General features: G+C 41.2%; 1 protein-coding gene across 1 annotated transcript in view; it reads left to right on the top strand.

Moving 5' to 3' along the window:
- RYK (receptor like tyrosine kinase) overlaps positions 1 to 11,836 on the top strand; it is a 50,356-nt gene extending 38,520 nt beyond the window's left edge. Inside the window, exons 10-15 of the mRNA XM_042878334.1 lie at positions 1,246 to 1,315; positions 2,530 to 2,662; positions 4,161 to 4,270; positions 6,467 to 6,626; positions 9,822 to 9,958; positions 10,745 to 11,836. Coding sequence (XP_042734268.1) covers positions 1,246 to 1,315; positions 2,530 to 2,662; positions 4,161 to 4,270; positions 6,467 to 6,626; positions 9,822 to 9,958; positions 10,745 to 10,856 — 722 coding nt within the window. The 3' untranslated portion in view covers positions 10,857 to 11,836. The remainder of the gene's footprint in view (positions 1 to 1,245; positions 1,316 to 2,529; positions 2,663 to 4,160; positions 4,271 to 6,466; positions 6,627 to 9,821; positions 9,959 to 10,744) is intronic.
- Positions 11,837 to 14,221: the final 2,385 nt, after the last annotated feature.

Raw genomic sequence — 14,221 nt, 5'->3', positions numbered from 1 at the left:
AGCTGCCTGCACTTCCAGCAGATCTAGGAAGTTGTTGGTTTTTTTTTTATTACAATTAAAGCCCATCTAGTAGGTTGCCATCCTCTTGACAGGGAGGCCACACACTCCCTTTAGACCTTGTGCTTTCTTTCCCTACCTTGTGCTCATTTACACTGCCTGCTTGCACCACTCACTGTCATTCGGACAAGAGTCATGTTGTTCTTTGCAGGGTTACAGTTCAATTAGGAAAGGGTCCAGCGAGGCATTATAGCTGGTATGAGGAAGAAAGCAAGACCATAAAGAGTAGATGAGTCCTCTCTTCCTCTCTACTCTCTTTCTCAAGGCAGTAGGATGTTGGTTTGACTCATCTGAGATATGTAAATTCATCCTAATGTGGCAGAGAGAGCTGATTGGCTTTCACTGGGTGAAAGCTTTGGCTTTCCTGTGCTAGCTTGCTGCCTAGGCACACGAATGCTAGTTGAAACATGAAGGAAGGACTGAGGAGTGCACCCAGATATAGGGGAGGTGGGTTTGCGAGAGCCCTCAATTGCATTACTTTACGCTTCCCTGTTGCTCCTTGACAGCAAAAAAAGAGAAACAGACCCTAGAATGTTTGTGGGGAAAGGGAGTGCAGACAGTGCTGCTGTATAGTTGATGTTCTGGTTGTTGGAGTTACCAGAGATGCTTTGGTTCCAACTGGCAGCAGTGATTTTTTTTTTTTCCTTTGGAAAGGTCAAGAAGAGAACTGCAAAGGTTTCTAGGGCTACCAAGAGTCAAGTGTTTCAAGTAGAGAGCATTGAGTGAGTGACTCTAGAAATGAATGGTCTCCATCGATGTGAAAGTAAACTGCAGAAGCCCATATTGTGATTCAGTAGCAAATCAGTGTCTTGTGTGCTTTTGTGAAGCACCTGGTGGGTTCCCCCCTTTCAGCAGTGCAGGCCCTGGGTGCAGGATTTCATCTGTCCTGCCAATGCATGCAGTTCATGCATGCCCAAAAGCTGTCAGGAAGCAGCAAGAGTACATTCTGTCAGCACCTGGAGTGTTTTTTTTCCTTTTCAGCTTCACCCCATTTGTTTAAGCAGAAATATGCCCTAGAACTTGGCTGGCTTGTGTGGGTTTTTAAACTGCACTAAAAAAAAGTAAACAAAATCTGTTTGTGCACAAATGACCTTAGCTGACTTATAAATCTGGACTGAATTTCAGATAATAGATTGGTTTGTTTCCAAAATTACATCTGTGGTTCTTTTTTTTTTTTTTCTTCATTAGATCAAGCCTCAGAGGTGCAGGTGACAATGATGCTGACTGAAAGTTGCAAACTCAGAGGACTTCATCACAGGTAAGCCAGGCTGTGTTTGGAAGCACCTCTGTGAGCTGACAATACTTGTGTCTTGGTTTTGGTGTGCCAGACTGAGCAGTGACATTCCTTTCATTTTCAGTTACTGCAGAAGCAAAGTGGCTTACACTGCTCTTTTTGCACAGGCTGGTTGTTAAATGTGATGTTTCTGTGATAATGAGGAGAGTAAGGATATAGACAGGTTGATTTTGCTAATTTACCAGTCTGTCTTGTATTTCTTGCATTTTATACGTGATGCAGTAGGCTGAAATTGTTCTTGAAGAGCTTCGTTGCCAGCAAGGATGCAGGGAAGAAGAAACCAACACTCACCATCAGGTCCCATGGCTAGTAATAGTTTGTCCTTTTCACTGATCATGTGAAGGAAGTGAAAAAGTAGTTAAAAGGGAACTGTTAATGCCACACTGGATTTAGAAGCTGCCTTTCTAAGAATTATTATAGTTAAGACCTTGCCTAAAAGACAGAATTGTATCAAAAGGAATAGCAGTGTATTGAGGAAACGTATTTTAAAATGAAAACAAGGTGAAATAACTCCTCTCCCACCATTCAAAAGTGAGTGTTATCCTTTTACAACTCTTTAAATGTCCCACCTTGATAAACATCATGCAGAAGAAAAGCTGTTAGCACCTCTTACTGAAGATGGAGTTAAATGTGTATACAGTTCATGGATGTAATGCCTGACTATCAGAGTTATGAAAATGTGAATTTTCCAAGTTCCAAACAACAACAAACCTCACTGGGAGCTTCCTACTAGGTTTTCACTAGAAAATATAGTGTCTTAAAAATGTTTCATGGAAATTTTAAACCATATAAAGTTTGTTTCAAGTTTCTGTGTTTTTTCTTATGTTGAACACCTCAGAAAGGTGTTTATAAACAATGCAGGAGGAAGGTTATGCAGTCTGGAAGGAGGAGAGAAACAGCCCTGATAGAACTCCTAAATTATTTCTGCATTCATGGTACACCCCTAAATCTCCTGCCGCTGCCCCCACAGCCCCACAATAACATCTTCTGCTTTTTGTCCTTTTTTCCTCCCCAGTGTCTTCAGTTACTTGGAGGCTTTGTGCTCTGCAATCTGTAACACAAAGCTAATGGTTTTACTTGATGTTGAATTACTTTCAGTTAGGATGTTTAGGTGTTGAGAAGATTTAGGTCAAGTTACAGCTTGGTAAAAACAAGAGATTTCTGTCCCTGTCTTCCAGGAATCTGCTGCCTATCACTCATGTCTGTATAGAAGAAGGAGAGAAACCAATGGTGCTGCTGCCATACATGAACTGGGGGAACCTTAAACTATTCTTGCGACAGTGCAAGCTGGTAGAGGCCAACAATCCTCAGGTAAGCTCTGAAATCTGCCACTTCCTGCCCATTCAGCTTTTACTCAGAAATCCTGGTTTGTTGGCTGTACCTTAAAAGGAGTAGCTGCAGTATTCATCCTGTCCTGTGACAATGAAAGAACTGACAAGCAGGTCCTTAGCATGTAATAATTTTGATTCATACAAGGAAAATGTTCTTGGCTGCCTTTATTATAGCTACTGAGAGACTGTACAGCTGAGTTAAAGTCGTGTTCAGGGTAGCAGCTGGTATATCAACCCATCTAACAAAGTAGAGGAAATGATATATGATAGTGGGTTCAAGTTGCAATACACAGGAGGAAGTTGTGTACATAAAAAAATATCAGATTAAATGAAATGTTTTTTGCAGAATAGATGATGTCTGAATGCATGGTAGTTCATTGTTTCATAAGCATAAAGCAGTTCTGCTAAATGTGGGACGTGCTGCTGTGGGTTTGCTTTACAGTAAAACAATTGTACTTATTTACCTTGAAAGTTGGACAAATGTTCAGCCATGAATTTGTCTGTATTTTAAGACTATCCCTCCTGCTGGGGTTGCCTTATCTTTCCTTCTCTTCAACTTCACCTTGGTTTGCCTCTTCGAATTAAATCCAAAATGAATTCTGATTTGCTGAGGGCAGCATTTGCCCCTGTTATGTGCCAAATTTGAAACTCTCAGACAAGATCAATAAATTGTGATAAGCTGCTAGGATCTTCCAGCACTGACTTACCTGCTTTGCTACTTAATCTGGGTTATAAATGTCTGTTCAGCACAGCAATGTCCCTTTCCAAGAATTCAGAAATGGCATTTGTAATCTGCATTACGTCAAATAGGAGTTGCCTCTCAGTGGTATCGCCTTGCTTCCTACTGTACCAAAAACTGGAATGTTAGGTGTTGTACTTATTTGAAGATGAGCATCTGTGGAAGTAACAAAAACAAACTTTTGAGTTCTCTGAAATAATGTATTCTTCTAGTTCTTATTAAAAAGCTGTTAACAGTAATGTATTGGCTTCTTAATTTAGCTTAGTATTTGCTTTATTTTAACCCCTTGCAACTGCTGTATCTACCTACACACTGAAGCTTCAGAAATACTGTAGAAATGAAAGAGAGAAACCAAGATATAGATGTAATGCAAGAGTTTTATGTAACTGTGACACTGGTTTCCAAACAAAAGGAAGGGAAAGTGTGGTGAGCAGGTACAAGTGACCATTTTTTGCCTGCGTTCATTGCTAATCCAAGGAAAAGCTATGTAGCAGTGAGGAAAATTGCAAATTGGGAATGCTTGCCCCTGACATGTCAACCAGGGGGGAAAAAAAAAAGCTAAAAAGTTAAAGAATCTGCATAAGTTTTCAGAAGATGGTAATGTCTGTTCAGCAGATGGTAGTGTGTAATCAGCTCTAGAAAATCGTCGGCTGCTAAAGGTTAAGAGAGGGAAGGGCCCTTAGACTACAAATTAAAAGTTAGCCTGTTGTGTATTGACTGTTGTTCTGTGCTCCTGCAGGCAATTTCCCAGCAGGATCTTGTACATATGGCTATCCAGATTGCCTGTGGAATGAGTTACTTGGCCAGACGAGAGGTCATTCACAAAGACCTGGCTGCTAGAAACTGTGTGTAAGTACCAAACAAGACAGAGTCATTGTGCAAACAGTGTTATGTCAATAACTAGGGCTAAGATGGATTTCCTTTAACTAACCTGATCTCTGCTTCAAAACATACCACTTTTTTTTCCCCCCTGTTTTGTGCAAGTAGTTCTGTCAGTGTAACTTTCTTCTTGGTATAGGGTGGAACAGAGTGCTTGGTTTTTCAGAGTGCAGAACATCCTATTCTGGAAGATTTGTGTTAGATTTTGATTTTCCTTACTTTTTGCAAATGCTCACCTAGCCTAAATGACTTCCTTTAAGCTTTGATAGTAACCTGGAGCTTCTTTGGCAGTTTGCTAATAGACAGATTTTGCACCAGATGTTGTTGGACAGAGAAGGCAGAAGCTTCTACCCCTGTAGCCATCCCTTGTGCTTCTGAACTGATGCCACTTAGCCCACTTAGCAAAATCCTTTGTGGCTCTTGTAGTATGTGAGGATGCTCACTTTGACAGAGTTTCTTAAAGGTTCTTTTCATCTGTTCTTACTACTTTTTCTCTCTGATGAATGTATTAAAGAAGCGATAGCCCAGAAGGCAAACATCATAAGTAGTGCTCCAGGGAAGCTGCTTTGTGACAGCCTCTCATTTCAGTGCAGCAAACTATTTTACTTGTGTCATTCCTGTGCAAGGTTGAGCATTCTGACAACTTTACTCCCTGCCCTTGTAGGGCAAAGTTCAGCTTTGTTTTAGTTGCCGTATGCGTGATCCTGAGTGATGTCAATATAACTCAACTCACAGTACATCTGGCACTCCTTCTCTGTGGCAAATGCAGGCAGGAGCTGAGCTACTGACCTCTTGTTCAGTACAAGAACATTTGGACTAGCTTTGGCTTCTTACGTAGAAAAAAAAATATGAGATTGCCAGTAGCCAGGATTCCATGAAGGGCTTTGGTCATCTGCCACTCCTTTCTTTCCAAGGTTTATTCCTGAGAGTATCTCCATGTGGGGAAAAGCTGGGAGGAGTTGGTATGCAGTGTATCAGATCTGTGTGTCTGTGCTAATATCGGGAAGGGAGCCAAGACTGCGGTGCTCTTGGCAGGTTTGTGAAGGGGTGAAATACTTTCCTTCTCAAGTGTCTTGGGCCCAATTAGAATGGCCATGCAGATTACACAAGTCAGAGCTCGGTAGTCACTGGAAAGGTATCCTCTGTACTTGTTTATAGGCAGATCTTCTAGGAATTTCTGTGAACTTCATCTGCACGCTTAGGAGTGATTACATACGGAAATTTCCTAGTCTGTAAATCTTGAGGCCAACAAACAGACCTGAAAATGCGTAAATATGGGATAAATAAGAAGGTACCTGGGACACTGAAGCAGCAAAGACACAAAATGAGCATTTATTTTTTTTTTTTCTTATGAAAATAATATTAGACCAAAATGGAAGGACAGCAAACACTAGGTTAAAAATAAAAAACCTGCAATATTCATGTTTTTGTCACAAGTTGTCAGAACGAATGTCTTGCCTGTATTCTGAAGTCAAATGTTTGAGAACACTGAGCTTTGACTTCTTTTTTTTTTAAAGCTTAATTCACACTCCCTGAGGGGCAGAAAGGTAGTAGGCAAGTTTATGCCATTAAGAATCTGCTAAAGGCTCCTCTGTGCTAATTAAGGCATCTCTTGTTGATTACAAACAAGTCTTAGTCAGTGTTCAGCTTCTGACAACAGTCATATCTTTTGCTGAGGCAGTGTTTGTGGGAATAAATATTTTATTAGAGCAAATAATCACTTGATTAGGGGCAAGACTTTAGGCCGCAGATGATTGTGGTTGCTTTAACAAGATACTGCTAGATCTTGTTTAGCCTGAGTCTTTAGCTCTTCATTGGTACAGAGGTATCATAGCTAAAATAATTTAATTCTATTGCGGATCTCCAAGGGAGCAATAATAATTAAGGGAGTTGTTTGTTTGCTTTAGCTGTACTTTTCTGCATTTGTAAATGTTTGATTTTATTTAATCTAAGACTTGCAGTGCTTACATGCTGGCACAGAATAAAGACTTCCTTAAGTAGTATTTGATAACCACAAAGTAAGTGTGTCTGAGTCTAGAGCAGTGCTAACCCTGAAATGTTACGAGTGCGATCAGTATTCCTCGGTGGAATTAAGGTAGAGCATAAGTGTGGGCTGTGAAACTGTAGTGCCAAGTTTGCTTAAATGCTTCTATTCTTTTAAATTAGCATTGATGATGCACTTCAGGTGAAGATCACGGACAATGCGCTATCTCGAGACTTATTTCCTATGGACTACCATTGCCTGGGAGATAATGAGAACAGACCTGTTCGATGGATGGCTCTGGAAAGCCTGGTTAACAATGAATTTTCCAGTGCTAGTGATGTGGTAAGTTTGGTTAGTTGGTTTTGTTCTTTTATTCTTTGGGGAAAAAAAAAAAAAAATCGTGTAAATTAAGTGTGTGCATTTATTTTGACAATTTTTCCCTGTAAAACTTTTTTCAGCAGTTGGAGGATGAGAAAAGATAGCAGTGATTTATCCAGAACAGAGCTCTGCTCCTGTTTCCTCCATTTCCTGTGCAGGATAGATCATTTAAAGGCCGAGCAGATGCTTCTCGCATGGCACCATTGTCTGTTGCACCCTGTCCTATTTGGAAGTATCAACAGAAGAGAGAATTAAATTCAATGAGAAACCTGTATTGGTTCATGTCTGCTGTGATTCACAAAAGATTGATGGGAGCTGTTTCTTGAAAGCTTTCAACTCTAGGAGATTGGCTTTGAAATTCTGATCACCAGATGAAATTGTCAGCGTTTTCTCTTGTACTGGGAAGCGCCAAGGTGAACAAAGAACTTGGCAGGCAGGGAAAAGATGGGGAAAATAACTTCCCTTGAGTCACTGGCTACTCTCACACTAGAGATGTAGAATGCAGTTGTCTTTTTGCTTCAGGAACACACTGCTGATACGTTCAACTTATTTACTTAGACCACCTGGTCCTCTTCTACAAAGCTACTTTCCATATAGTCAGCCTCAGCCTGTCCTGGTGCATGTGTTTTTCCATCTCAGAAGTTGGATTTTGCATTTGCTTTTCTTGAACTTTGTGATTCAGTCAATTTCTCCAGTTCCTTGAGGTTCCTTTGCAGAAGGTTTGACCTCCAGCCTCCCAGCAGCTCTGCCCAGTTTGATATCATCTACAAACATCCTGAGGGTACAGCTTGTTAATGGAGATGAAACAGAATTGATTCCTGAGCAGTGATGCTTATAACCAGCTGCTAGTTAGACTAGTACTGCTAATCACAGCAAAATGTGTCCAGAAGTCCAGTTGCATTAATGAGAACATCTCCTTAATTTATCTTTAAGATGCTATGGAAGATGATTTCAGAGGCCTTGCTGAATGTGAGCATGCATCTCACTCCCTCTGTTCACTGTGCTCTTAGCTGAGTAGCAGTCAGCTTAACCTTGCAGTTTACCCTTGGTAAATCCACGCTGACTGTTCCCAGTCACTTTCAAGCTTCATGTGCAGTGGTGTTGTGCATATTGTGCTCTGTGCCCATCACAGGTGCAGATGTTCAACAGCTTGGCCTGTAGTTCCCTGTGCCTTACCTCCTGATGAAGATGCCTTTTGTCCAGTGATCAGCTGCCTTCCCCAGCTCCTGTGGCCTTTCAGCAACATTGAGACTATCTGGATCAGTGGCCTTGTGATGCAGTTTGAGCTTTGGTTTTCCAGATTCCATTACTGCATACCCAGGCATTCTCACTATTTCTCAGGCAGCTTTGTCTTACATCCACCTTCTCTTTTCTTCCTTAGTGCCTGAACTTTGCCACTGCATCCATGGGGGCCTTCTACTATACTTGCTCAGCATTCTGCACAACAGAACAGACAGTTCTGCTGTCCTTGAAGATTATCAGCCTTTGATTTGAGTAGTAATTATCTGAACCACTTCTAAGGGGATGTTTCCTTTGATAAGGATGCTCTCCTTAGAGAGGCTGCATCCAGACATTGTCATCTACTTAGAAGTGGCTATGTTAGGAAACTTGTGAAAAGCTCTGTTGTGTTCCTCCTCTTTGCCATTCTCTCTGTCCTCAAGCCTTATAAACAAAAAAAAAAACTGAAAGAAAAAGGAGTCGGCTGTGCTCCAGAAATACTTGTGTACTCATTGTACTCGTGTGGAGTTCTGTTACACCAAACAAATCAGGAAATGGAAATTGCCCATAAGTGCATGTTTTTATAATACCAAATGAGATCAGTAGAAACATTGATTTCTTCTTACTCACTTCTTGAAATCTGGAATGTGAAAGCATTTGCTGTTCGTGAAAAATGGGCTTGGAAATAAGCTTATATAGCACTGCCAGTACAATTTTGCTAGGAAGAAGGCATCTCAGTCTCATAACTGTTTCAGAAAAATTAGTGCAATTCAGCTTGTATTCTGCAGTATCTTAACACGAAACTCCCATTTGCCTTTATGTCTTCGTAATACAATTGGCTTCTAATATGTGGTTCTGTATTTTACATGCATGGCTAGTGAATTTTACAGCATGTGAAGTTAGATTTTTTTTTTCTGGGTGTAGAAAATGTGTCCCAGGTACTCTGTGAAGTATCCAGGTAAATTCAAAACCAGCGTGCTGTTGTCCTCTCACTTGGAACAGTTCTAAATATCAACTCCATGCAGCTTTATTGGTGATGAAATCTGTTGCAAACAGTTTTAGGTGTTGTCTGTTAAGATGCAGTTAGTGTGTGTTCTGGGCTTGCTTTTTTGGATGTGTTTCTTTAAAATAGCTTTCCTGGCTTGAAACTTTTCTGATGCATTCTTCCTCTGCCAGCAGTTGTACTTGTCAGCCAAAGCATATAAAATCAAAATATAATTCCTGTTGAACTTTAATTTCCTCTCTGTATGAGCGTGAGACTCCATTTTTTTTGTCATTCACATGTGCTTCCTTTATAGATTTAGAAGTAGCTATATTCTCAAAATAGTTTTGCTTGAATTGCTTTTTATTGTAGTTGCAGCGTTCTGCTTGTCAGCTTTCTTAACTGCAAATAAAGGCATCCTCCCATGCCTTCCTCCACTGCTAATAGTTCAGAGCCAGGCCAGATCTGTGCGCTTGCCATTCTCTAGCTCAGGGCTTCTCATCAGTGTCCACTGGCATCATCCCTCAATTTAGAAATCCTCTGACCAAAGCCTTCTTTTCATTAAAGCAAAGAAAGTGTTAAGGCTGGAAGAAAAGGCAGTTCTGCCTCTTTTAAGAGCAGTCGTTATGCTCTTGGCACTTGTAACCTCAGCTGTGAATCTTCAGTGTGCAGTATCAGAATATTCTGTTTTTCTTTGGTCTTTTGATACCAAGTTGTAAACCGTTTTACTTGTACTGTGCTTGTTTGATTGTTCAATTATTTTTATTTGTCATATTTAGTTATCTCATAAGCTCCTCTTAGTAGGAGAGGCTGAATGCTGTGTTGAATGCTGATCCAGGTGCCAGGCCTGCTTAGATAAAATCCTTGTTTTCCCAGGAGTTGTACTTCTGAGCCTATGCTCAAAATCTACTGATGATGTTCTTTAGGTTTGTTAAGTGTTCTGCGTGCTCTCTTTTCAGTGGGCCTTTGGAGTAACACTGTGGGAACTGATGACTTTGGGACAGACTCCGTACGTCGATATCGACCCCTTTGAGATGGCTGCATATTTAAAGGATGGCTATAGAATAGCTCAGCCAATCAACTGTCCTGATGAACTGTAAGTGCACGTCTTTGGAGACAGGGTAAAATGTCTCTGTTGGAACCGGCATTTTAAGCCAACCATATCAATGAAGCGACCAGAACTTCCTCCTCCTTGCCTGTTTATCTGCCTGTATGCTGATTGCTGTGCAGCTTTACAATGACCTGCCTTGAGGAATGCAAACTAAAATTTTTTGTTGTTGAGTTTCCCTTAATTCCCACCCAGCTCTCTTCCTTATTCTGACACGCTGATGAGATGGTGTTAATCAGCAAGATGAGAGGAGGGAGGTCAAGAGGCTAGAGGCTTTCTGCTTAGTTTTTTGGAGGGCTGCAGTAAGAAGCCACTGGTTTTATAGGCAGAGGAAGTTTCAGTTCTCTTGGCAAGGCTGAAGATAGAAATGCTCTGTGTAGTGGAGCTCAAACAGCAGCACTTGCAATGTTTAATCGTGATCTTAATGGAATGGAAGAAGGCAACACAGGCATCACCTCTTGCCTCTCATTTTCTTCCAAATGCCCTTCCTACAAACCTATCACAGAAATGCTTTAGCAATTTCCAGTGAATTATGTATTGGTTCCTCCTGAATTGCCTCTGACGTATCCTAAATCAAACCTACACCTCCAGTCATAGCACATTTATTGGCCATTCAGGGTGTCGGTCTTCTGCAGCAGTGAGTCAGCATAACGTATCAGAAGGGGCAGAATTCTTTTTTTGCTTTCTAGTGCCAAACATCATTTTTTGTTTTCAGGCTTGGGATTGTTTGTCAGGAGTGCGCTCTCATGGCTTCCATTTGTCTTTGTCTTTCAGATTTGCTGTGATGGCCTGCTGTTGGGCCCTAGATCCTGAAGAAAGACCCAAGTTTCAGCAGCTGGTGCAATGTCTAACTGAATTTCATGCAGCATTGGGAGCCTATGTCTGAAACTGCAGGAAAAGATTCAGTTCACCAATTGGGAAGAAGGCATGGCATACATTTGCAGCTCCATGCATCACTCGGACTCGCACACGTGATGTGTATAAAGCAACACTAAAGGGAGAAAGCACTTCTTCCAAAACACCGTGCCTTAGAATGCTTTAGTAGTCTGAAGTTTTTTTGTAAGACCTCTTGATGTTGAATATTTTCTAGATATCACTTTTGCTAAGTTAAATTGAGACCTTTTTATTTGCCAGCAGGATTTTTAAAGTGTAGTGATAGTGAACTTGAACACAAGGTTTGGATGAACTTTGCACTCTTACGACAGACACGTGATTTTTTTGAAGGGCATATGGAACTGGTAGAGAAGTGAGGGTGGGGGAATTAATGCAAAAAAAAAAAAAGAAACACTACAGAAAAAATTCCCTGCTTCTAAAAAACATTGAAACTGAATCTTTCTGACCAGCTCTAGTGTTTGTACTTTGTATGTATCTGGAATAGCTTGTTAGTATCAACTACTTCTATTTTGAGACAACAGCACACTGTGGTTGGATCCACAAGCGGCATCTCTTTTTTGGTTTTTTTTGTTTTAAACCCATTCATGAATGTGTTTTGGAAAAGCTGGTCTTCAGGATGCAATGTTCCCTTTTTAAAGCAGTAAGTGGTGATGTAAAAGTGATTCCAGTTTACCTCATTCGGAGAGTAGTAAATGGGAGGGGATAGGGGTTAAAAATGGTGCCCCCCCTCCCTTGCAGATGAAAGGCTGATGTCATTTTTAAGATGGTTTTATGTGCTAAATAGAGGCCTTCAGAGAAGTGCCAAAGCAGCCCTTGTGTTGGGAGTCTTTCACCTCAGACTTCTGGATCACAGTTTCTCTTGTTGAAAAGGTACTGGTTGTTTTTTATGGGCTTTTATGGCCTGAAACGGGCTTAAATATATAAATATATATTTGTAAAGACACTTGCAGAGTAAAGAATGTTTTTCTATTACATCTAATGTGAAAGCTTGGTCCCTCGCATTGCCCTGTGTGTTAAGCTTGCAGGTTGGTGGTTGGTGCTGGGGTGAAGTTGGTATGAAGGCAAGGTGGGTTGCCTGTCTCCCTGCAGAACCACTTCCTGAGACTTTATATATCATCCTGCTGCCTTCATTAACTCAAATATCCATTCCATTCCCAGGTTACTTTGATTGAATATAAAGAGGACTAAACAAGATGCTCCGGGAAAATGTGTAGTGATGCACTGACTGAGAGTCAATGACTTTCAAATTCTATAACACAAAATTACATATGGGATAACCTTCAGTTCTCCACCATTCTCCACATCTATTGTAGGCTGTGCCAGGAGACAGGTTGCACCTTAGTGCAATATGAAATGTGAAAAATTGCCTTTTGTGCCATCTTCTGAGTAAAGCACCCATAACCTGGTGTGTTTGTGCAACTGCTTGTTTTGGGAGCACTGCCCTGACAGGTTCCATAGTGATTGTGGCATTTTAGGAGATTCTAGTTCGCAAGTACAAGCAGCTGGATTTGGTTGAGTCCTGCATGTGTGCAGCTTTTCTTCTTTCCAGGGTTTCTGAAAGCTGAACCTAGTTGAAGGCAATTAGTCCTTTCTAATTAGTACAGCACACTGTTCTCATTCTGACAGGCTTTGCCTTGTTGAAGTAAAACGGGGTGTCCTTCAAAATGCAGGAGCTTTGCTATCTGGTGCTACTTGTCTGTGACTACTGATCCAAGTCTTGCTTTATCCTGGAAGGAAATTATCCTGCTGGCTCCAATATACCTCAAGTTTGGGCATGTTGTGAGTGGCTGTGTTTACTGGAGTGAACTGTAACTGCTTTTATTTGGTTGGCTTTGGAATCATTGCCTTTGAGGGTAGCAGTAAGGGTTTGTTTTTGTGGACTTCTGTGGTCTTTCTCCTTTCTGACCCAGAAAAACTGCCCAGTGTCACAGTGTCAGTACTTGCTTATGATGACTTTATTGTTAGAGCTATCAGTTGTTTGGATCCAGGTCTTCGGTATGATGGGATCTAAAGATTACCTGAAATTAGAAAACAGCTCAAAGTGAAGATGGTATGCATTATGCAGAACAGCATGTAGTGGTCACAAGTGAGATGTATATCTTGCAAGATGAATTCACCTCTGATAGGTACCTGAAGTGACAATTAACTGCTGTGGTCTTGAGATGGGTTATGGATGAGCTGCAGTTCTAGCTGCTCCATTTGCTCAGCGCTGGCTGGGGGTATGGTAAGCTACATCAGCAGGCAATTTCTTATCTGCTCTCAAGTGAGTGTGAACATCAGTAGAGACAAGGAAGTGTTTAGTATTATGTAGAGTTGCCAAAACAACCTCAACTTTCATCCCAATGTGCTTCACCTACAGGAGTTGAAGCTAAAGTATGCATTTTACTGACAGCAAAAGTACTTGACTAGATGCTGTGCAGGCACTTACTGTAGCTAAGATTCCAGATAGCTTTCATGGTGACATTTTTCTTAACTGCTGCATGTTAGATCTTAGCTCTGTGATGCATTAGAAAAACTGAGGAGGAGGTCATTTAGGTGAAAGACTGAAAATAGAGGTGTTTTGGATGGAGAATATTGTTAGTAGCTGCTGCTTCTTTAGACATGAAGTGTAAAGACGATGTTTTGTGGAAGGGCTAGGAGATGAGGGCTGAAGGAAACAGCTGAGAAAGCACTAATCAGATTTCTGGAGAAAGGCAGGATGGGCCGTGAAGTTTTCTCTCTGCTCACCTCTCTGGAGCATGGCAACTGCTTGATGTGGATCTGCTGTAAAATAACATCACTGGAGACCTCTGCAAAAGCCATTTCAAATGAAGTACTGGTGTTGAAACTGTATGGGAGGTGTTAACACAGGGGACTGGGGAGGCTCCTTAGGGACAAATGAGTAAATAAAGTGGGATGAATTGTTTTTGGAAGCTGTAGTGTTCCTATCTTGAAAAGAGCCGAAGGAGAGGCTTAGGAGAATTCAGTTTGTCAGCAGCGACAGGTTGAAAGGTATGGAAATGATACATAAGGGATATGAAAGAGAGCTGGAAAGCAGTTCCAAGGGAATGGCTGCTCCATGAACAGTGTTTTCATGCAGCTCAACCAAGAGAGACCTCAGAGGATCATAGCGTTCTTCTTACCTGTCTTGGCCAGCCTTCACGTTCACGTTGTCCTCTGGTCCCACCACAACAGTTCCTGGGTTTTCAGGGAAGGGTGAGGCTGACATGGCAAACAAACAGAGCAGTGTGAAGGTGTTGCCACTTGTTTCTACTAGATATGACCTTGTTTTATTGAAATTTATTTAATTTTCTTCTTGAATTTGGCACTGGGCATCAGCACTCCACCCCAAAGTGTTAGTCTGTCAGCCTTTGTGCT

The sequence above is a fragment of the Lagopus leucura genome, unplaced genomic scaffold (assembly GCF_019238085.1).
Source record: "Lagopus leucura isolate 7727_CA_CO unplaced genomic scaffold, USGS_WTPT01 Super-Scaffold_100021, whole genome shotgun sequence".
Classification (NCBI taxonomy): domain Eukaryota; kingdom Metazoa; phylum Chordata; class Aves; order Galliformes; family Phasianidae; genus Lagopus; species Lagopus leucura.
Note: the sequence above shows the minus strand (reverse complement) of the source record. Positions and strands in the feature narration are given on the sequence as shown.